The sequence below is a fragment of the Microtus oregoni genome, unplaced genomic scaffold (assembly GCF_018167655.1).
Source record: "Microtus oregoni isolate MIOR12 unplaced genomic scaffold, Mior012 000047F_ref0000412, whole genome shotgun sequence".
Taxonomy (NCBI): domain Eukaryota; kingdom Metazoa; phylum Chordata; class Mammalia; order Rodentia; family Cricetidae; genus Microtus; species Microtus oregoni.
Genome location: NW_024543221.1, coordinates 11,173,357 through 11,198,402, shown reverse-complemented (window position 1 = coordinate 11,198,402; position 25,046 = coordinate 11,173,357). Strand labels below are relative to the sequence as shown.

General features: G+C 41.0%; 1 protein-coding gene across 4 annotated transcripts in view; it reads right to left on the bottom strand.

Annotated features, from left to right (window-relative positions):
- Positions 1-25,046, bottom strand: part of Gpatch2 (G-patch domain containing 2) — a 152,599-nt gene that overhangs the window by 54,416 nt on the left and 73,137 nt on the right. For all 4 annotated transcript variants that reach the window (XR_005972622.1, XM_041635349.1, XM_041635346.1 and 1 more), the window contains exon 6: positions 3,839-3,906. Coding sequence is in view for 3 of the 4 variants with exons in the window: in XM_041635349.1 (XP_041491283.1) it covers positions 3,839-3,906 (68 nt within the window). In the remaining variant the exon portion in view is untranslated. The remainder of the gene's footprint in view (positions 1-3,838; positions 3,907-25,046) is intronic.

Here is a 25,046-nt window from a genome sequence, read left to right as displayed (position 1 = left end):
CAGTCACGTTCAACCAGGCCTGGCTTAAAAACTTACGACAGCGTTTGAAGATATTCACGAGATTAATGATGGCCTTCTGTTTCCCTAAGGTTCTTAAAGTTTAAAGTAAATCATAGCAACGATTAATTTGTGTATTTCCTAGATTCCCGTCTAAGCATCAGGAAGGGATGTCTCATGACAACTAACTCAAATAACTCTGACAACAGATGACTTCTAGTTGGATGACATTCTAGATGTGAAGTTCTGTTTTGTTTTAATTATCAAACATCATGGAAAAGAGAAGATACAACTATCCTGCTTAAGAACACAAGACTAGAAAGTCAGTTTGGAAAGAGGTGCCTGGTGGGGGGCTCTAGTTCGCAGTCCACACTCCAATACAGCCAAGATTGTTGTACGGGGGGGGGAGGGGGGAGGGGGCGGTTAAAGCCACTCAGTCGAACAACTCCCACAAAGAAGACTGAGACTCTGTGGCCAAAAACTGTTGGAGACTCATACCTGCCTCCTGGAGGTCAGCTGCCCTGCCACAAGATGGCATGCTTCAGGGACAGACCACGGAAGGACACAGGGCCAACATGGAAGCAGCACTGTTAGTGTGGAATGGAAAGCAAGAGAAACCAACTGAGTGTTGAAAGAAAGTCCAAGCAATCAAGTATATGGCCACCAGTAGTCTATGATGAACTGATGAACTCCCGACTGCCCCACAGAGAGATGTATGGCTCTAACTGTCAGCAGTCTGGGATGCCACACGCTACTACAGTCTTAACAGCTGCTCCTACAAAGGCAGCATCCTCTCTGAGGAATGCTGGTCAAAATGCCTGTGCATGCTGGGCGGTAAGCATGACACTCCTAAATGGAAATCCTCATCTTGTGTTGAGATGGCCTGCCTTCTCCACAACTCTATACTGTACATGTGTGCAGCTGCCTATGAACAAAGGCATAAGCCACTTTGCCAAGAGGATTCAAGACCACATCTACTTAACCACTAGTATTGCCAAAGGTCCTGGATGAGAGTCCGAGGGAGAGGAAGTAGTAGCAACTCCATGAGATCTGAAAGATCTGGGGAAACTGGGGTAGTCTACACACTGCATTTGGAGAGAACAGAGCATGGGGATGCTGCAGAGACAATGAACCAGGCTGACACACTATCAGCAGCTACTGGCCAGTATCCCCTTCTCAGGCTTGATGTTAGAGGTGCCCACCTGTACCTGTCTGGAACGTCACTTCATATCCTCTTTCCTAATCTTCTTTAAACCTTGACAACCAAGTACTCTGATCCTGGGCAGTGGGCAGGAAGGGGAGGGGAGTGAATGTTCACAGCACAAGATGCTTCCTTCTGGAAGGTGGAAAGGGGAGCTTCTGGCACTGCCTCTTTAGAGCAGAGGAGATGGGGACCAGAAGCGGCCAAACCAGGACACAGTAAACATAAGGACAGAAGAGAAAATGACAATGATGGCAATATTACTGGCAGAATTATGTCCCTGTAAAGGACAGTATGGAGTCCTAATATGTAAGCCAAAAGAGGACCTCATTTGGATACACGCTTTCTACAAAGACCAGTTAAAATGAGGTCAATGAGGCAGGGCCAGGGTCCAGTATGACACTATGAAACGTCTTATTCACTGCCTTGGTGCTTTACAAAGGAAGAATTCAGAAAAGGAGCAGCACAGAGGAACCCCACTGAGGATGGGGTTGGGGAGGAACCAGTAGAGACTGCTGGTGTCCTGTGAGGAGAGCAGGGACACAGTCAGACGTGCCTTCTCCCCCAGCCCCAGCCATGCCCTTTGTGGTGCTTTGCTGCAGCAGTCTACAGGACTGAGCACAGACGACAGGGAGAAACAGAAGCACTCTGCCCTAGTCAGTATCTTTAAGCTTTTCAAAAGTCTCTTCTTTCACTTTATGTGAGAAAACAAAAGAAAACAGGAAAAATAAATCTGAGAAAAACAAAAATAAAACAAACACAAACCATGTTGGTTTAAGCTTGTACCTAGCACAGACTGATAAGTGTTTCTTCAGAGTCTTGACAGGTAGGGGTAAGAAAGAACGCAGAAGCAAATCCCAGGCTCACAGGACAGTGCAGGTGAAATCGGGAGACACTCAGAGAATAGAAGCAGAAGTGATCTGAAGGTTTTATGGGCAGAAGTGGAAAGAAGGTGACAGCTGAGTAAGTGTGGGGCATTTGTCCTTGACTATTAGGGTGTCCACACTGGCAGGAAGTAAGATGGCCAGATCTGAACCCGAGTCACACAAGTCAGTACTATGCCCTGGAACTGTGGAAAGCCAGTAAATGAAGGGGCCACTGGAACTCTACACTGACATAAAGGATAATAAAGAGGGCAATGGGAAAGAATATGTCACATAGGTACTGGGAGTGAAACTGGAGAGACTTGAGTCCTACATGGTGAAGTAGTGGCATCTTCACACAGGAACAGGAACATAACCACACTGTGTGCTACCCTGGAGTGTCCTAATGGACTGAGAACCTTGAAGATCTGGTGTGGAGGAGACAGGGGGACACTGAGAGTAAGCCAGGGAAGTTAGAAGCAACACCACAGATGGCATTATCCTGTTCTTTCCTATTTACTTATCTACTGGTTACAGTTTTTTGAGACAGGGTCTCATCAAGCCGAGGCTAGCTCCAAACATATTAAATAGGCAAACAACCTGAACTCCTGATCCTTCTGCCTCCCTCTTCCATGTGCCGGGATGGGCACACTGTGATGTCCCACAGCCAGGCCAATGTGCCCTAGTTTAAAGCAGTACTTCAGGCATTCAGCAACTCTGTCTGAGCATCTGCCCTGTCAGAAGTGCTGCAGCAATAAGGAAGTATGGCCTGCACCGTTTACACTCTTCATCTAATGCAGACTGCTACGTGCAGTATTTCTACATCTGCTTACCTATGCTTTTGTAGTTCAACAAAACAAAATGAATGCAGAAACTCAACCCAACAGTTGACTGCTATCTGAGGGTGTTATGTCTGCTTGTTTTCAAAACATCATCACACAAGCAAGGAAAAGGGAGATTCTGAAAACATTTTGTTGTGCCTGAACAACAGTTTGCTTTCTATTTACTTTGCAATTGGTTTCTTGATTTTTTTATTTTTAAAAAGAAAGCCAATATTAACAGATCTTAATAAGACTTTCCTAGGAAAAACTAATTTAATAAATAACTCATGCCTTTTCATGTCTCATAGGTCTCAATTTCAACAACTGCAGGTGGTGAAGGAGACACATGACATCAAACTACCATATATAACACAGGCTTTTCCAATAAGACTATTTAGAACTAAGGTTACCACAAGAAAATCCTACCTGTAATTTACTAAGATCACATAAACTGTTCAGCTATCTAGAGTTACCTAGTAGGCCATTTCTTTTGTTGCTAAAGGATCTATCTATCTATCTATCTATCTATCTATCTATCTATGCTTCAATATAGTTCTTTACTGTGATAAGCAAAGGCTAGTCAGGCAGAAGCTGGGAGTAGAGAAACATCGTGAAGATAGGTCATTCGGCATTCACGCTGGTATCACAGAAGGGCTGGGGTATAGGCTCGGTAAGGTCGATGTCAAGAAGATTTAAACATTTTTAGATAGGGCCTGAATTTCAGTGAAGAAGACACGAATTTCAACTGTATCAAAATGAAGAATGGATTTACAAGTCCTTCTATGTCTTTCATGGGCTCCATGTAAGTTGATCTAAATACTGTTACCAACCATGTGCCTTCTTATGCTTTTAAAGTAGGCACAAATTAAATTGCTGTCACTCAGAAATAGCTATTCAGTTTTTTAAGAGAAACAAATGGAACAACCCAAGCAAGCTACAGAAACATGAGCACTCACTCATGGTGATGGGCATCCGGGGAAAAGTGAACCATCCTCTTGTTACTGACGGGGCCTGGAGCAGACATCTGAAAAGATATTTTAAAACAAACGACAAAAATAAGTCACAATTGGCTTGCTAGAGATAGTGCACAGCTGTAGCAATCTGAAGATATCTTTCTAAATGGAAGAAAAAAGATTAATTTTCAAATCCAAGACAAAAGGGCAAGGAACAAAAGTCCTACAAGGGATGGAGGACAGTTGCCACCCAAGCTTGGTGCCTAGCATCCAACTGACATGCTCATCCAGAGGATCCAAAGTGCTCTTTGGCCTCCATAGATGAAATAAATCTTTCCAAAGAAGATCCTTTTGGTCTCACAGAGTTACCCTACTAGATTGCTAAGACACGTCAGAGCATCTTTCCCATAATGGAAATACCATGCTTAAGGACAGCAGTGACTGCGAACCCTGTGTGGGAAGAAGTTCAACCCAAATTGTGGTAAATTTCTCAACACAGAAGGTTGCATGATGATATGCAAATTCAAGGGATATAAGCACTTCTGTCAAAAGAGCAATGGATGGTCCTTTTTAAATATATTTTCCACAAAGGAAGGAATTATCAGAGTATTTATATTGAGCGAAATGTAATTTTAGCAAAAGGAACAATATTTGCTCCTCTATGTCTACATAAAATTAGAAACTCTACAAGTAAAACACCAAGTATTTCATCTACAGTGTTGACTGCTCAAGTTTGTTATGAACATCACAGCATCCCTGTTATACTGAAAGTTCTTAAATAGAGCAAAAGGCAGCCATGAAAGGATGAATCAGCCATCACCAATGACAAGATTTGAAGTTACAGCAAAGAGCTGTGGGTTTCTTTCTAATGAAAGACATGCCTGTTTACTCACACAAAGCCATTTAAACCACAACAGAATAAAAAAAAAGCATGCCTAAAAACAAAACAAAACAAAAATAAATAAAGAAAAGAGAAACGTCCAGGCAACTTTCTTCTTGTATCCCTTGATTACCAAAGATACCAGCACCCACTTCTTGTACCCCTTGAGTACCAAAGATGCCAGCATCAACTTCTTGGATCCCTTGAGTACCAAGGATGCCAGTATCCCCTCTGACATCCCTATAAACCCAAACAGAGCCAGTGTGCAGGGGGTGACAGTGATATGTCCAGTGTGGCACACAGGTAACACTTGGCTTTGCTCCAGGGCCACATCCTACATTCATCTTGGAGTATAGTTTCATGTTATTCCAGCAGGCATTCCTGGAACACAGTAATCCATTTTCTACACTGGAGCTGTGAGAAAAGCTGCCTGGGCCTGTGTCATGGTTTGTTAGACGTCCATGATCATATTATCTCATGGCGGACCTGACACTTTTATTCAGTTTACTGTATGTTCTATGTACAGGCAACTTATTTCCTTTGCCAGGGCTGCTGACAACCTTTTCCACACTATATTAATCTTGTTTACTGACTTTATCTTGGTACAACTATCAGAAAACCGAACTTTTTATCTCACAGAAAAAAATAAGAAGCATGTTGACAAAGCAGGAGCTATTTCGGGGCTAAAATTGCTTGTTTACCTGAAGCTACACTTACGGGAAAAATGTTTAAGTCTTGATCCAGCTTGAAATACATAATCTGAAATTTAATAAATGAAGAAATTTCACGTAAATCTATGTGACAAATTGCCTGATGAAAACAATACAGGAAAATATAATAAAACAGAACTTCTAACGAGTTTATACCACAATACAAATGTAAGCTTTCAACTAGTCAGAAATAATCTGACTGGATATTTTTCAGGAATTGGACACATCTTAAAAACTACAAGCTCACTTTGACTGCAGCAGATAATTCACAGAAGATCTGAAGACTCAAATGTAGATATTTAAATAACTTTACATGTATTTTTACATGGTCATGGCCTTGGAGAAGCACAAATGATTTTTCTCCAGGTCCTTACTAATGCTGCGACCCTTAATATAGCTCGTTGTGCTGTAGTGACACCCAACCATAAAATTATTTCATTACAACTTCATAGCTGTAATTTTGTTCATTATGAATCATAATGTAAATATCTGATATACAGGATATCTGTTATGTGACCCCTTGTAACCCACAGGTTGACAACCATTCACTTGAAGTATCCCTGCTGTTCTTTTCTGAGTATCACACTTCAGAGTTCAATGTAGCTACAAGTAGAACCCTTACCCCAAATCTGAGCATGAAATCTGCAATAAAGAATTCCTCCATGGAAAGTAGGACTGTACTCATGTCTGAGAGTATTTCAAACTTTCAAAATATTTAAATGATTATTAACATGATACATCAAGATATTATTAACCTTTCAGAAACATATTTAAAGAATTATAAACATTTATAAAGAATTATAAACAGTTATAGAATTAATTCTATAATTAATTCAGGGTCTCTAATATTTATAAAAATAAACTGAAAAGAGGCTGGAGAGATGGCTAAGTGGTTAAAAGCAATTGTTGCTCTTGCCGAGGACCTGAGTTTTATTTCCCAGTACCTACATGATGGCTCACAACTACCTCCAGTTCCAGAGATCTGATGCCCTCCTCTGGCCTCTGGACATATGTGCTACACATACATACACTCATGTACACACACACAATAAAATAACCTCAAAAACTAAATGAAAAAGGTATAGGTCAGTGGTACAGCCCTTGTCCCTGAAAAAAATTTCCAAAATCAGAACATACAGTGATTATTTAATTCCAGGGAAATTTTAGAAAGAAATCATAAACTATTTTAGACATAGCTCTTTAAATAGCCTAACCAAATATTCATACAGTCAAGGATATTTTTGGATTTGTTTAAGACAGGGTCTCATGATAGCCCTGGTTAAAACTATGTAGACCAGGCTGACTTTGAACTCAGAGATCTTCCTATTTCTGCATAAAGGTGTGTGCCACCAAGTCCATCCACACAGTCAAATTTATTAGTATCAAAACTTTTACCTCATGATTAGTGGGAGAAGAGGTACTTTGCTTTTTGTACAAAAAAGTACTTACATAATACAGAGTTCTTGGAAGTCCTAAAACTCAGAGGTTAACATTTATTTAATCAGTCAGTGTTAGTAATAATGATGCCAGACATCATACGGTGTGCGCTAAATCCTTAGGGTTCAGTTGTTCAATTTACTAGATTGATAGTTTTTACTAGATTGTTTGCTTACATCATTTGTGCTTCTACACATTAAAACAAAACCCCACAGCCAGAAAGAGATGGTTTCTATATAATGTAACTTTTCTGTTGTGATTTCAGTTTTTGCTGCTGTTGTTTGCAGCTATGTTATTGACCTCAGAAAACACTGTGGTAGTGAGAGATGAACACGTGGCCACAACTGTAAGGTATCAACTGCTGACAGAACGTGGGGAGCACCGACCCTCTCAGTGTAGCAGACGTATCTGGAGCAGCTCTTGTCCCCTCCATCATGGCGTTTAACACGAGGACTGGTGCTCTTCGGAGATGAGCAGAGCAATTGTCTTTTCTTTTCCCGTGGCCAAGCCTCCTGCAGGTTCCCATTACAGAGCTGACATATCCTCCCTGAATCAGAAAGTGAGTGGAGACACAGATTGTGAGACTGGGACGGGGCTGACTGGGGTGGATGGCACACTGCTCGGGGCGTCCGTGTTAAAAGACTCCCACAAGATGCAGCTCCATCCTGACAGCAGGACTGGAAGCAGCAGCTTTGTTCTGTCCTCCAGCAAGCCTTCCCATCAACGCTGTGCTTATTTTCAACTGCACTTGAGTTGCCGCTGCACACTATTCTGCCTCAGTGCCCACACTGACAAACACTAACTGTGTCAGGCTGCCATTCAAAAGAGGGCTTTTCAATCTGGTGAGGTCTGGCTAGTCAAAGCCCTGTAGCCTCCAGGCTGAAGGGAGGCAAGGCCTGAACCACCTGCCAGTTTGTCCAGATGCAGCAGTTCCCTCTTTTCTCAGGATAACGATTAATTGGAGGACACTGAGGAGAGAAGTAGGCCTTCACAGTCAAGCCTCAGCTATGCTCAACTAATGTGTCCATCAAATGCACGTGACAGGTGTCAAGGAAAGCAACCCAGCAAGGCAAGTTCCAAAATAGGACTTTAAATTTCAGGCATAGGAAGCAAGAGTTGGATGACTGATGGGCAAGGACATAAAAACAAAGAAACAAACACAAAAAAACAAAACCACAATACCAACCAATCAACCAATCAACAAAAACAGAAGGAAACTGGTCCTAGCTGGTGTGTACAGCCATCCTCCTTTTTAAAAGGCGGAGGAAATAATACTCTATCAAGGCAGTTGTGCAAATGGTTATTACATTATACCTGCAGACTCTCCTAGAGTACTGCAGCAGAGCGAGGCACCCATGCCGACACTGCTGACCTCGAAGCTTTGCCAAAAGTTAGACAGTGGTGAGTAACACACTTTACCATGTCTCAAACACTCACGATATTACAGACAGTTCACAATTCACAAAGGTACAGCTATTTGGGCAGACACAGATGAAAGAAAATAAAGGTTATAATTATTTTTAAGGCAACATGCAAAAACGTAAAAATGACTGCAGGACAACTTGTGAAACCCACAAAGGTGTGCGTTCGACTGATAACTCTAGAGTAAAGGGGAACGCACAGCCACCTGGTTTATAAGAAACAAAGGGGGGTGGGATTAGTCCCACCAGCAAGGTAACTGTGCAATTTAAGTCCTGCTCCATTCATCTTATCAACTTGCTAAATTTAACTTTCGGAACTTTTCACACATCAGTGTTCCCATTCCATAGCTGTTCCTGGCTCCACAGGTCAGGGAGAAGGAAGTGAATGTGAGCTCTCTTCAGATGCTGCTCTCTTTATCTGTTCCCCACCTCCTGAGGAAGCTGACTGCATGCAGCAGCCACTGACTGCCCTACACACAGCAGCACAGTATCAAGGCATGCTGCAGACAACCGAACAATCCCTTAGAAGTAACCTAGCATTTATACAGAATTATGCTTACACCGACTACATGATAAACACCACACAGTTCCCATTCAACTGGGTGACTTTTGTTCTCCCATTACCAGAAAAGTCTCCTTAAGTCTTGAGTTACACGGCAAGCTTTCCTGTTATTTTCTCCCTTGAGAGGAATAATCAGTGGAATGGAGAGATGGCCCAGTGGCTAGAGGGCTTGTTGCTGCTCAAGAAGACTCAGAATGATTCCCAGCATACACACGGTGGTGCATGATCAACTGTAACTCCAGCTTCAGGGGATCCAGTGCCATCCTCTGCCCTTCATGTACACGCATGCACACATGCACACATATGTGAAATTCATACATACTGACATGTAAATACTTTTTAAAGAATGAGAATTATCAGTAAATAATAAGAGAATTACTTTCCTTTTCTGGGTGTCTATGAAAGTAAATATGCATTTGCAAAGTGGATCAGGGAAGTTTTCCTGAATGTGAGATATCCAAGAATAGATGGATGCAGTAAGAATCCATGGTGTGTGATGTGTGCTTCAGGATGGTCACCACCCAGCAGGAGGTTTAGCTTTAGACAATGTCCTCAAGAAAGAATGTATGTTAAGAATGAAAACAGTCTATTTCTAAGGACAACTGGATTATCTGAGATTTCAAACACTCAATTATTACACTATTAAATTAGTACAATAACTTAGTTTTGCAACTAAGAAAATGCCCCAAAGTCTGGGATTTTGTCTGTGTGTTGTAGGGGTGCACATACATGCATGAGGAGGCTAGAGGACAATCTTGAGTGTTGTTCCTGAGGTTCTACCCAAGAAAAGGACCTCCCATGGATCTGCAATTAACAAGGCAAGTGCCAGGCATCCTGGAGACTCCACTTACAAGCACTGGGACTATCAGTGTTCTACCACATCCAGCTTTTTCTACTGGGTTCTAGGGACCAAACCCATGCTTGCGGTCACTTTACTGACATAGCTACCTCCCAGACCAAAGTTTGGGATTTTTCAGCCTGTTAATAGTATGGGAATATATACCGGGCTCCCTTCATCTATAATATGTTTAAAATACCATGCTCACAAGAAGCTTGATCCTATCAGCAGAGTTAGGACTGATGTCACTACTAGAGAAAAGCATCCATAACCTTACTTATCTAAATGAAATGAGTGGTTATGATGATCTCACCCATCAGTCAGGATGAAAGGTTTCCCACTGGAACACTGTGTTTCACTACCAAGAGATTAAACCCTTTTGGAAGCATTAATTAAAGAATCAGCAAACTAATAAAAATGTGAAAACCTTTGAAATAGAAGACAGGCAGACACAGGCAAGTAGTCATGCAATCAGTCAACAGACCATACGCAGCTCTCAAAAGGGAGCAAAGAACTTCTGGGTTCAACAAGTTCTAAGAGGACCTGGAAAGGGAGTACATGTAAACCCATCAATCAGGAGGCAGAGCGAAATGACGTAGGTGAGGATTAAAAATGCAGAACTCTAGACTCTTTTTTTCTTACACACCTTACTGACTGCATTCTTCTTTTAGTCTTGTTGAGTTCTTCCTCATGAGGGGGCCAGAACCGAGGAACCCTTCACCACAGTAATCATATGAGACACCAATATTTAAAACAGCAATACTCTTATTGTTATTAATGATAATGGCACTCCCATACTTTATATATAGTTCTTGCCTCTTTTATAGGACATTTCATAAATCAGGGGCCTCAAAAGAAAAAGCGCATTCTCAGGATGCATTTCTCAGCAGGAGAAATGGATACCTGCTGAGGTCAGGGCAAGTAATGTAGACCAGAACCTGGCCAGGGATGTGGCGCTCTACCGTGGGGCTCTTTGCCTCCGCCCTTGTGTGGCGGGAGTGCAGGCTTTAACTTTACATTGAGAGAGCTGCCCGCACCTCAGCCGTTCGTGTGCACCACACTCTCTTCCTGAGGGCTGCTACTGATTGAGAGCAGCCCCTGAATGTCCTAGTTTGTTCCCCTATCTCGCAGCTCAGGACAAAAAATTAGGTAGGCGGAGTAAACGGAAGAGAATGCTGGGAGAAAGAAGCCAAGTCAGGCAGTCGCCATGATTCTCCCATCCGACACAGAAGCAGGTTAGGATCTTACCCGTAAGCTACCACCTTGTGGTGGTACACAGATTATTAGAAATGGGTTAATCTAGATGTGAGAGCTAGCCAGTAAGAGGCTAGAGCTAATGGGCCAAGCAGTGTTTAAAAAAATACAGTTTCCATATAATTATTTCAGGTATAAAGCTAGACGGCGGCAGGGCACCAAGAACGTAGCCCACAGCTCCTACTACAGGGATGGATTTAACGATGGTGACCTGCTAACCACTGAGCACTTTTCTCCTGCGGGGAGACAACTCAGGAAAGCAAGTTTCCTCAAGTGGGGTTCCCACAGAAGACGGCACTCTGGATCACAGATACTCGTGAAAACTTTCAGCCCAGAAGATAAACCCAAGCACAGGAAGTGATCTCCCTACAAATCCTCAGCCATGTGAAGCGAGAGGGGCTTGGCAGCTCCAGCAGAGATGCTGACACATACACCAGGTTGTCACTGACAGCAAATAGGACAACTTTTAATGGTTGGGCTGGGTGTAAAGACTTTGGGATGAGAATATTAGGGGAAACTCGGAGAAAAACTAGAGTATGTACTGTTTGGTTTGTTTTCTTTTCAAAATCAAGTATAAATCTAAATGCAAAAAAAAAATGTGTCTTTAAAAAAACAAAACTAGGGAAAAATAAATCACATAAAATTATGGGCTTTCTTTTCACTTATGATTGGTAGTCTGGAGGGACCTGGGGACTGCAGAGCCCCAGCCTCCCAGTGAGCACCGGATGAATACACAGGCTTCAACTTTGAAGTCATGGGAGCACATTTTCAACAAATAAAAACATGTTTTTCTAAGAGCTGTCAAAATAAAAAAAGTTATCCTAAATCGATAATGATTTATAAATAAATATATTTACAAAATATCTGCCTATCTATTTATCTGCACACAAATACACTGATATATGACTAAACTACATGATGTAATAATTTCAAATCCCCACTGCACACAGTTTTTTCCAGTTAATATGCAGTCTGTATGAACTGGAAATTTAGAATATTAATCATTATAATGACTAAATGCAGAGATTCATGTTTCTGGTATGATTACAAACAGCCTATATCTATATTACTAATAGCAATTACTCACCTTAGTGAGCTGCATCACGCATATGTAAGAGGCACAGTAGTAACTGCTCTCATACTGGTTTATGATAATTTTTTTCTGAGTAACTATCTCAACTTTAAGCAGCTCTGAATGATGCTCAACAGGGCTATGATGAAATTTCAGTTTCCATCCAGTTTCAGCAAGCTATGAGTGGCCTCTACTGGCTGACCAGGGGCTTCTGAAATCCTTCCCGTATACAACTTGCCACATTATGAGTTTCAAGAAGGAGAAGACAACATATGCTAACATAGACGCTGTAAACGGCACCGAGCTTACGAGTAGATGCAGATGGACCAAAGGTATGTCCTCGGGATGGCACGACTCGTTAAGATTTCATAAAATTCTGCAAGCTTAAATTATACTGAGCGTTTACACATTCCTCCCAAACTGAAATTTACACGCCATATTCACTTGCTTATTCAATCAAATCAAAGCAATTCACACATAGTTTTAAAAATAAATGTTTTTATGAGTCATTTTTTAAAATATACACACACGGAGAAAACATATCTGCTCAAAATACTGTGCACGTTTAAGTCTTACAAAATTATCTTGTAGGCGCATACCAAGAAACACAAAACTTAAATTCTTCTACATCATTTTCAGTTTAAAAAGAATGGTTTGACATTTTGTGCAATGGTTTATAAAAATACTGTGCTAGAGGGCTGGAGAGACGGCTCAGCAGCCTAAAGCATTTGTCACTCTTGCAGAGGACCTGGGTTTCATCCCCAGCACTCACGCAGCTTCTTGCAGCTGTCTGTCAGTCCAATCCAGGGACTCTTATGGCCTCTTAGGGCACCAGACATGCACAGCCATGAATGCAAATACTCATAAACATGAATACATAAAACAAAAATAAATCTTTAAATACATACCCTATGTTAGAAACACAGTAATACAAAGGAAAATTTAAAAGCATTATTACCATGCTTATGGTTGCATCAACTTATATTTGTTTTCAAAACTTACTAGCAATTAAGAAAAGGCTAAATACAGATTTAATACATGGGGAGGTGCTTAGTCTTATTGCAACCTGATATGCCATGCTTTATTGATGCTCATAAGAGACCTGTCCTTTCCTGGATGGAAAAGGAAGAGAAGGGGATCAGGGAGAAATGGGGGAGAGGGACTGGGAGGGGAGGATGAAGGGGGAGGCTATGGCTGGGATATAAGCTAAATAGACAAATTTTTAAAAAGGAGCTAAATTATTTTTTAATTAATTACTTATATGTATGGATGTTTTACCTGCATGCATGTCTATGCACTACATGTGTGCCTAGTTCCAGGAGAGCCTGTCAGATCCCCTGGAACTGGAGTTACAGACAGCTGTGAACTGCCATGTTGGTGCTGAGAATTGAGCCCATGTCTTCTGGAAGATAAGTCAGTGCTCTAAACCTCTGAGCCATCTCTGCAGCCTCAAAATTCTTACTATACTATTAGTAGTAGAAAATATTAACTTGGAATCTCAGATGAAAAAAACATACTTCCAGTTTTGACAGGTTTGCTATCTGTCTACCTACCTGCTATGTCCCATCCATCCATACATACATCCATCCATCCATACATACATACATATGTATCTTTCCGAGCTTTAATTGTGCTCATCAGTTTCCTATATGCCTCTCAGGCATGAGAGGACTGTTAATCAATTTAAACATAAACTATATTGTTTAAATGAGTACACTGTCAAATAGGCATAATGATGTCAAAGAGTAGCTATAAGCCGGGCGGTGGTGGCGCACGCCTTTAATCCCAGCACTTGGGAGGCAGAGGCAGGCGGATCCCTGTGAGTTCGAGACCAGCCTGGTCTACAAGAGCTAGTTCCAGGACAGGCTCCAAAACCACAGAGAAACCCTGTCTCGAAAAACCATAAAAAAAAAGAGTAGCTATATTTATTTTTATTTTTAAAGTTATGGTTCTCATATGTCACAATATTCCAGTATATTCCAACCCTCACTTCAAAATTCAGTCCCATTATCTTACCTGCTCCGAAGTGTTCACAGGGTTACCTAGCTGACACTTAAGATAACCTTCCATCTCACTAGATTCCACTGGGATATGACACAACGACCCTCTGTAAACCCTGGTTATTAGCTTCAAATATACAGCACAAACTGCAGCTCACAAAAAGTATTTATATACAGAAATTCTATTATCTCTCTGAATAATCAAAACCTTTTTAAAAATAACATTCAACCACCACAAAGCATTTGAATAAATAAAAATTAAAATATTTAATTTCCTTCCTGACACAACTGTATTGAACGTCTTATATGTATGTGTATGTACATATAAATACACACATATGTGTATGTAGTTTTCAGCACAGTTATACATATATATATATATATAACACAGAATGTAAGAAAGCATCTTGTCCTTATGAATTCATGCATAAAGTCTATTATATAAAGGGCAGGATTTAGAAAACAAAAGTGACAGCCAATAGTTTTCTAGGGAGAGCTTGGAACATGTGAAACTTTTTTCATATATATATATTATATATATATATATATATATATATATATATATATATATATATATATATATATTGGGTACTGAAGAGCCTGATACATGTGAAACTTTTTTCATATATGTATATGTATTTGGTTATAGAAGAGGACATAGGGCTACTTTTGAGAGTAAAGAGACTAAGCACACATCTAAGGACATAACAAATTATTAAAATAGCTTTTTGGACCAAAATTCTATTTGTGCATTAAATATTATTTTATCCAAGAATCTAAGGCAACTAGGAAGACTTTTATGTGCTGAGGTAAAAATTATTTCTATACTCAAGAACCATATGAGCAATATCATCAGTTCAGTAGCCAATGTTATTTTCCATGCACATAGGAAAGACATCACATCATCATCTGCTGCCCACTCACATTTCTGGAGAGCATCGTGTGTTATTCCCTTTGTGGGAAGGTAGTCAGTTTTGTTACTTTCCTACAAGGGCAACGGTGTTGTGTGGAATCTTAAATCAAGGAGAGAAGGTTACAGCTGCTTTTGATACTTAAAAGATGGTCTCTAAGAATCTCAAGGATACATTCACAGTAAGTCATAAGGAAAATACAGATTATATTTGCATCTTTAAGCCAGTGTACATTTAGCAAAGAAAACAATTAAAAATAGTATACTCTACAGGCTGCTCGACTGAAGCAAACAGCAGTTCTGTGATGCAGGCCAGTCCGGAAACTTGCACTGTCACAGACCTTAAACTTTCCATAACTAAAATGACAGCTTTGGCCTGAGAGGGGAGGGCGAATCCAGTCACAAGTACAAACACGTGCAACGTACTCTTCAAGACCTAAATGTGTGAATGGGTGAATTATCAAAGAAGCTGAGTTTGGTGACAAGACAGTGAAATTACGGGCTTGGTATATCACATACCTAGTGAATCCCAAGAAAAATCCCAGGATAACCTGAAACTTTTAACATCTTTCAGCCAATGTCCATCTCAAGGAAAGAGCCACATGGTCACAAGCTCATGCTTCTAGAATACTCTATGATAGACTGATGTTTAAGTTGATATAGGTAAACAATCTATTTCAACTTGAGCTGCAGTCAGGAAGCTGGAGATAGTCATGTGTGAGCAGCATGTGGAGCTGGAGAAACTGCCTGAGAAAGGACTTAAGTGGCATTTGTTCAGCCGTGTGTGCCAATTTTAACTAGGAGTGAAAAACTCAAAGAGCCAAAGGCTTTCTAAGACCCGTTTCTTCACCTGAATCAATCACACCATCTAATTATGCCTTCCAAGAATCAGGGCAGAAACCAAACCCTGTGTCCAGCAGCTGTCATTTGGTGTCCTGTGGCTTGCACTAAGTTCAATCCTCAATTGACAACAACAAAGTCTGCTATACCTTCCATCTTATAAAACTTGCCATTCAACTGCTCAGTTCCCACCAGTGAGAAAGGGGAGAGAGGAACACCTTTCTCTGCACCTGGCACTATGCTGGGCACTATGGAAGAGTCTAAAGAACCGTGTAATACAAACTCTGCTGGCTCAGCACTTGCAAACCTAAAATACAGGAAATCAACAGTGACCCACTGACTACCAAGCCAGACATACTACCAGAGGTGTTCTGATAAAGCCCAAGTTGGGAAATGCTTGGCTTTGTTTTGCTTTGGTTCTTGTTTGTTTTAATTAACAAAGAATCCAAGAGAGATGAGTTGAATTTTAGGTGACGGAAGACTATAAATGCAAAATACAGACACAAAAGCTGTAAATTATAAATGAGAAAGCAACACTTATGAGAAAGCCATGGGAAACAGACTAAAATATTGTAGGCTCAGAAGTCTAAAACTATTGTTCATCCTACAAATGATTTATGTTCAAATCTTTCAAAGCTAAGCTGAAATACATGCCTCCTGGTTGATACTTCCACACTCCATTATGGTTAGCCAAAGTCAAAACTAAAAAGGAAAATAGGTTTTTCATATATTAAGTTTGCATATTTCAGTTTTCAATAAACCTCACTCCCAGCTGTTTTCTGGCTCCTCCATTCAGAACCCTGAAATCGAGGTTCTTCTCACACAACATTACAGGAAATCTCTTTTCTGTCTGTCCTGGCTCCATTGATGCATGGAGATCTAGGCTGGCAGGAGGAGAAAGGCAGAGGCAGCATTCCTCAGTGTCCTCCTATCTCTAATCAAGCGAGGGGGAGGATCAAGAAGCTTATGGTGCCGAGGGAAGCATGGAGATCTAGGCTGGCAGGAGGAGAAAGGCAGAGGCAGCATTCCTCAGTGTCCTCCTATCTCTAATCAAGCGAGGGGGAGGATCAAGAAGCTTATGGTGCCGAGGGAAGGTTCCCCAAGCAGGTACAACTGCGGACATGGCATGGCTCCAGGAGAAGGCCCACACTTGAGACAGCCCCTTGCCTGCTGAGAAAGGAAAGTAAAAACACAACACTTGTGGAAGCCGGGAGGACAATGCTGCTGGTTCCTGAAGGCCTGACTGTGTGGGACACATGATCCAGGAGGATTTGAAATGAGCAGTCCTGGAACCTGGCAAGTGTGGTGTAGCAACAGTAAACAGCTGGAATCCATAGGCCACTGTGTTCTAGCACTATTGCTGTAAATATTCCCGTCCTGCTGGTCCCCCTGAACTGGGTTTTCTCCACACATCTGTCCTAAACCACTTGGAAGTTACTTTATAAATTAACATCTTACACCTTCCTATCTGAACCATAAAACCAACCAACTTCCACGAACACACTATTCCTGACAATACTGGCTTATAATGCAGATGCTTTCTAATTAGTGGAAAGGTCACCAGTTTAAATAAATCAAGAGTGTCTAATCTACCTCACTGGTCTCTAAGTTGCATGTTTTACAGCTGCTTTTCTCTTGGCCAATTATTTGGGTCTGAAAGAACCTGCTGAGGAGCTGGGCATTGGCTGGAGCAGCAGAAGGAGTGCACCGTCTCCTCCAGATGTGCTGTGCGCCTTCCCCTGGTATCCACAATAATACGTTTGGAAGTCTGAAGTCTACACGCAGCAGGAGTACCATCTCTCTCCACTCTGATTTCATCTGAGTCTTTCTTACATTACTCACCCGAATGCATCATATCAAATTACATATATGCTCATTTCTTTACAAAATGCCTATTTTTCAAGAGGAATGTCCAATCTACCATTTAATGGTCATCAGAGTTTAATATGTTTGTATACACTGAACCATGTCCTAGATCAGGTAAAGGTATAATACCGTGCCCATAAGGTTCCCAGCCTTCTGAGGTGGTGCTAGTGTGGAGTGGACACCCAGGGACTTCAGTCTACTTTCAACACTGCGGCTGTGTGCACCTTAGAAACCTTGTCTTAGCTGTCATCTGTACAATTACAAACATTCAAACTAAGTCTCATAAAATAATAAAGATATAGATTAGGAATTATGCAGAGAATAAACCCCGTAAATGAATTTACCATTTGTTTAAAATAAAGTATTCATAAATTTTAAAATGCAAGAAGTGAAAAGTCATGCTATAGCCTTTTAAAATAAATTCCTGAACAGTTTTACATGTAAGTTGGTGAAAGTCATGGAAAAAGAATATAGAGGAAAGATTGCTGAATTATCTTTCTAGGCAGCATACTGTTAAGAATAATTCACAGATAAAAATAATGCCATCAAGAGTTGGTATAAACTGCAAATATGATGGGATGTCAAAGCCTCTAAATCTGTTGCAGCAGAAGTCACTCATAAGAGAGCTGTACCAGTCAAGCACCACACAGCTAAGAACCTGGACGGCACTGATTATCTCCTCAGTTTTCCCATCAGCATCAACTTTTGGCTCCAGAAACATTAAACCAAACTTGAGACTCTCAAACAGCTTCTGTCCTCTGAAATATGGACACAATGTCTATACAACCTCACTCTGCTGGACTGGGTATAGACACAGAATGACATGTAGCTACGGGCAACTCCAAATTCAGAAACATTGTTCTGTTGTTTTCTGACATCCCAGTGCCTAAGCTGTCACACACTTAGTAACAAGGCCACTATTACTGATTTCTACAAAGTGAGAGCTTCCTAGATGGAAGTACTTTAGGAAGCTCAATGTAAAATATCTATTTTTACTGCTCTCTGAGATTCCAGAAATGAGCACATTTTCATCAATGAAGCTTACATAGGTTGCAATAACTTACCTCGAGTCTCTCCTGCCCAGCAAGCAGAAGAGTCCCTATTTGAGTGCAGAAATGTGGGGCTCATTGTGATGGGGGCATAGAGATCAACCTGAGCAGACTGGAGGACACCTAGACAATTAATGAATCATTATCTCCAGATGTGTCTGAAAGGACATCTAAGAAAGCTGGCATCAAAGCATGGTCACTTTAAAGGCTGTTTAGAAACACTGAAAAAGCTGTGATCTGGGGTGGACAGCGTTTGAAAAACATCTTAGAAATGGCAGCGATGGGAGATGTGCCAGCAGGTGCGGGCACACCCTGGAAGCATGACACCTCAGTTGGGATCCCTGCACCTATGTAACCTGGGTCCCGTGCTGTATACATCTGTAACTCCAGGGCTGGGGGACAGAAGGTCCCCTGGAGTATGAGTGACATTTTAGCAAGCAGTGTTCAATTTGAAGATCTTATCAACTGCACTAAGTACTAGATTCATTACCAAAAATCGCCCATCTTAGGTTGACCAGGGCCTTAATTGTCCAGTTGCTTTCAATTTGAGACAGTCACATTTCATATTCAAAATGAAATTCTCCTCTATCTTATTTATTTTTTAGTTATCAAGAGAGTCTTCTGTTATGAAGCCCAAAGTGGTCTTGAATTCATGTTAATCCTCCTGCTTCAATATTTTGAGTATGTACATGTATCGACATTCTTGTTTCCTGTTTTGTTCTTTATTTTTATTTATTTTTTGAGGAAAAGTCTTGTTGTTACCTTTTATAGGCTAGCCTTGAACTTGGAACCTTTCTGTCTCAGTTCTCAAGTGCTAGGGTTACCTGTCTCTGTGCCAGGACTAAACTCTGTTTTAAACTCCCCGATTTGATCTATCAAACCATGGACAGTCAGTTTTGTTTTTGTTTTAAATGGGATGTGTAAAAAAGAGTCAAAGAGATTTTGGAATGTTCTGCACCCATTACTACCTGGACTAAAAAACGCCTATCTCTAAATGTGGACCCTCTTGATGTCTCAGGGCCACATAATTGCATGTAACACATGATATGATTCATTACAGACCAACTGTAAAGTACTAGCTTCTATCAGTTTAGGGTACAGCAGATGCCTGCAACAAAGCTCAACTTGACACAATGGGACTGGTGCTTAGTGCAGACTTTAGAGCCAGGATGTCTGGTTCCAACCCATGCTGTGCCACACTTCAGCTGTCTTGTCACTCCGCTCACTACCATCCCCTACACACGCGTAATTGGCAGCAGAGCCTGCTCCTGATGCTGCATGATGACTATGTGAGTTATTTATTATATACAAAGTAATTGGGAAAATGCTAACAAATAGTGCAGCCCCAACAAATGCTGGTGCGTCAGACACTGTTTTCTATTGCTCTGCTAAAGCACCACAAGGAAGGCAACTTATACAAGGGTTCCAGAGGGTGAGATTCCATGATGGCAGAAAGGGGCTGGTACAGCAGCGGGAGCAAAAGCTGAGAGCTCATATTTTGTGGGAGAAGCACAAAGCATAGAGAGTGATTGGAAATGCCAGGTCTTTAAAATCTCAGAGCCCCCAACACAAGACCATACCTACCAAACCTCCCCATTCATCTGCCACAACTGGGGCCAGTATTCAAATGATTGAGACTGGGGGACATCTCACCCAAATCACCACATCTAGGAGCAGGCTTATCTTTTATAACCTAGCTTCTATAGTCCCAATTTCTTTATCAACTAGCTTGACAATTTCCCTTCCAACCTAATTGTTAGGATGACTTCCTGCTAGGCTTTAGTTCCAATCACTTGATTTAAACACTTCCACACAAAATGTTATCTCAACGTCAAGTACCTACTGTTCAGCTCTAGGAAGGTCAGTGAGCTGACAGCAAGTAAGTCCATCAAGGAGTGAGTTATGATTTTCTTAGCTTTGTGTAGGCACCGACGTTAATGCCAGAAGTCAAGACTGTCCTCTCATCTATAGTGGATATTAAATTCTTGTTCATAGAAAAACTTAATATTCTGTGTGTAGGGTGTAGAGGTGTGTGTGATTGCTCATGTATGTAGATTTACATTTATGAATGTGCCTGTGAAAAGCCATCTACTTTTAGGTTTTGAGGCAGGACCTATCGGGCTCAGCTGATAAAGCTTCTCTGGCCCACTTTTTCGTATAGGTGCTGGTGACTGAACCTAAAACTTTCTTATGTGACAAACAATTTATTGACTGAGCTATGTCCCTAGACCCTCAACATATATTAAAAACAAAATGGAAGAACTGCAGGCAGTAAGCCATGACGTCTACAGACTTAGACGTCTCCCGCTGGAAACTTTGCTGCCATCCTTTGCTCCACAAACCCTAGACAGCACATGACACACTGGCGTCAGCTCTCCCCACCGCATCAACCAGTCCCGAGATAGTGGTCTCCTCGCACTCCCCTGAACTCTTCTGTCTCTCCTACCCAGACAGGCTGGTTACAGCCCCTCTAGGCTTAGCCTCTTTGCTTCCAGTTAATTTAACAATTTATTTTCATAGGAATGATCTCAATCAAGGCCCTACTATAAGCTTTGAATTAAATTTTAACAAATGAACATATGCAAGCCTTAGGAAATTCTAGACAGGGAATTTTCTAAAGATTGGAAGAAATTCCTCATAATACTATCTAGTCCTTGTTTTCTGTTTACATTCTACAAAGTTAATTCTACCCCAAACAAATCATATAAGCGTTTTGCAATGTGGGGGCAGAGAAAACTCAGTGTTTTTCTTGGTTTACTTTTAGTTAGCATCTAAATATAACTGACTAACTGAAAGACAGTTCCAAGTCCTTATCTACATAAGTGTCAGAAATTTCTTGTCACCTAATTGGTAAAATCATCATCGTTATCCTACTCCTTTAACTAGTGACATACCAGGAATCACCTCATTAGACTAAATTTAGATATGGTCCCAGACACTCCAAGAATTTACATTCTTATCAGGAATCAGATTCAAGTATGATAATATTCTTGTTACATAAATATCTGTCTCTGACTCTCTGTGTGTCTCTACCTCTCTCCATGTCTCTGTCTCTCTCTCTCTCTCTCTCTCTCTCTCTCTCTCTCTCTCTCTCTCTCTCTCTCTCTCTCCCCCTGTCTCTGTGTTGTCCTTTTCCCAAACTGAATCAAATTTGAAGGCTTAAGGCAGCACCTTATTGTTTCTCTGAATTCCTGCTGTGAATCGAGCCTTGTATTTCCACCAGCATGTTAGAATGACTATGACAAGAGATTATCAAAGAGATGGTTCCACCTGTGTTGCTAGTTGAACAAAATTGGGTTTCCAACAAACTATTCTGAAGACACTGGAATATATAGAACTCTTTTTTAGTAGGGCCTTGATTGAGATCATTTCTATGTCTGCTCATTATCTTAATCTACATAAAGTTCAGAAGTAATCACATACCTAAGAGTTGCTGTTTCGCATGTGTCTAGTAAGAATAATAAAGGGTATTTTCTGCTAGAAATATTTTTAAGAATAAAATAAGTCAAAATTTGTAGCATCAAAAAAAAAAAAGAATTTATTTTCACTTGTTTCCTCTGTTTTCAGCACTGGTCAGTTTTTCTAGTCTCACATGTAAGAAGACTTGTGAGTCATCTAAGTTACTACACAGAGGGAGGAAAAAGTCAATTCTCACCTATGTGATGAAGCAGTCTCTCATTTTTACAATGTATTCTTTTGTTTTGTTGTGATGGGAGTCTTGCTATGTCTCCTTGGCTGACCCCAACTCCTGAGCTTAAACCGTTTTCCAGCTTCAGCTTCATAAGCAGCTGGAACTAGAGGTATGTACACAACACAGCTGGGGACGACACCACGGTGACTCTTCCAGAGTAACTGTGCAGCCCAGCTATGAGTCACCTCACGGTGCACTGTCACCCTAATGACACCCTAACAGCACCTAATTCTGACCTCACAGGTGTTCTGTAAGGCACATGCAGGGATGTTTCCTCAAAACCTCTGCTGGGGCTGCCACTGCCTTCCTCCCAGTTCACGTGCAATTGCCTCTCATGCTTCCTTCTGGGCTCGCAGCACCTCTGCTACTTCCCATCTGTCCACGCATGACAGGAAATTTCTGATTTCTTTCTCGAGCAGTCTCCATTTACATCAGCCCACATTTTGCTTTGACTCTTTTGGAACCCAGTAGTGATCAGGGTGAACACTATATGATTCCGATGGAAACTGCTTATTTTCTACTTTTAGGAAGTTTTTTAATAAGATGGTAACTACTATGAGTATACTAAATCCTTAATCACTGACCATAGCTCATAAAAAACAAGAGGTGTGTAAGCTACGGTTCACTTTTAATCAGACCTCAATTTTTAAATGTAAATAAAATAAAAAATTTCTCTAAAATATTGTATCAAAAACATTCTATCATGTTTTGCATTTGAAGATTATATCCATATAGATCAGAAATGATGGGTCCCTTGGTCTTCTTCCTTTTCTCCTAATCCCCACACCCATCTATTATGCCAGTACTGACAAACACACATCATGCCTACTATGCTTTGCCATGGGGCCTGTTTCAATTAAGTTTTCCTACCCAGATTATTTAAGACAACGTCTGTACATAGTAGTCATTGGAACATTTGTTGAGCTGAAGTTAATTAGCTTACGAGAGATGAGATGGACAAAGCATAGAAAGGCTATTTCCTCACACTGACAGCAGGCATTCTCTCAGGGAAAAACCTGGCTCTCCCCACTACTTACCTGATGCTACCCAAGATTAAAAACACAATCAAGTTTTTATGATGAGGATGGTGGAATGGAAGAGTCTAGTTCATCAAAGCACATCAAGGCACTCAGACGCAATGCCTATGTAAACTAAATAGTGAACAGGTGGAACACTTCATCTGGTAACTACATCCCCCAGTAATCCAATAATTTAGATATTATTGAGAAACTCATATCGACAATGCTGCAAAGATTCCTTCCTTCAAGGATTTCTTGCTGCTAATCAATTTTAGTCAATTTCAAAGAAATTCAGAAGCTTCTCTTACAGATTTCTAAGTAGATTTTACTGACATACAGGCTACACTACTCAGGGGTACAAACGCTTGTCTTTCAACTGCAGACACCTTTATCACTGCTCCATCTTTCTGATGCACACACAATGATGCACACACAACACCTTTATCACAGCTCCATCTTTCTGATGCACACACAATGATGCACACACAACACCTTTATCACAGCTCCATCTTTCTGATGCACACACAATGATGCACACACAACACCTTTATCACAGCTCCATCTTTCTGGATTAAAACTCATTTTGCCTCACTTGTGTTCAAGTAGATCTCAAAAAAGTCTGATCTTTTGTGTCTTTTCCTTCTGGTTAAAATTTCTTTGAAATCAAGATGTCCTGCAAGAATAGTTATTTTAGAACCTAGAGGGAGCTACTAAAATTGCCTCTGCTTTTTATTGGTTAAAGTGAGACTGGAACACAGTGAGCTCATGACAAACAAGCTGGAGACGCTGTCCCAACACTGTGTGACATCCACTTGCAGCTCCATCCAAGTCATGTAGGGTCTGCAAACTCTCACACCATGGGTTAATGTTACTGAAGTGTGGTTTAGTTTAGTTTAGTGGCAGAATTTAATTTTATTAGCTCTACAAATTGTTCAGTCCTATGTCTGTGAATTATGAATGGTCTGAAAAGGGATGGGAATGACACGGTAGGTAAAGGGCTTGATGTGCAATCATCAATCTGAGTATGCATCCCCAACACCCACATAAAGAACAGGTATGGAGGTGCACCTGCAATCCTAGTGCTGAGAAGGAAGAAGCAGGAGGACGCTAGAGCTCAACAGGCAACCTTGGCCAGCTGAGCTCCAGCTCCAGTGAGAAGCAAACTCTCAAAAGCTAAGGTACAGAGCAGCAGAAGGCACCTGATACTGACCTCTGACCTCCACATTCATGCACACACTCTCAACAAAGACAGCACAAAGGGCCATATGTTTTTAGTTATACTTTACAGACTCTAAGGGAGGAAAATAATATGGTTTGTTGTATTTTCCTAAGATGCACACAGGGCAGAGACCTTGTTAATGTCCAGGGTATACTATAATTGCTTCCCTTCTGCTCAGTGAGTCTTAGCAAATGGGGAATGGTCTTGGCTTCTCCATAGCTGGACTTAGAAGGCTAATCACCATGAACAGTGGAGAACTGAACTGTCACTGAGATGGATATAAATCTTAATCCAGAATATGTATTCTCCTTCACTCCAACTACAGGCTCGTAGGGCTACTCTGGGCCAAGTTATGTCCATCACTGCTACAGTAAGCAGAGCTGAGTCCCAACTGCACAGTTATGGATGCTCTACGCTATCAAAGAGCATTGGTATTTGGGGAT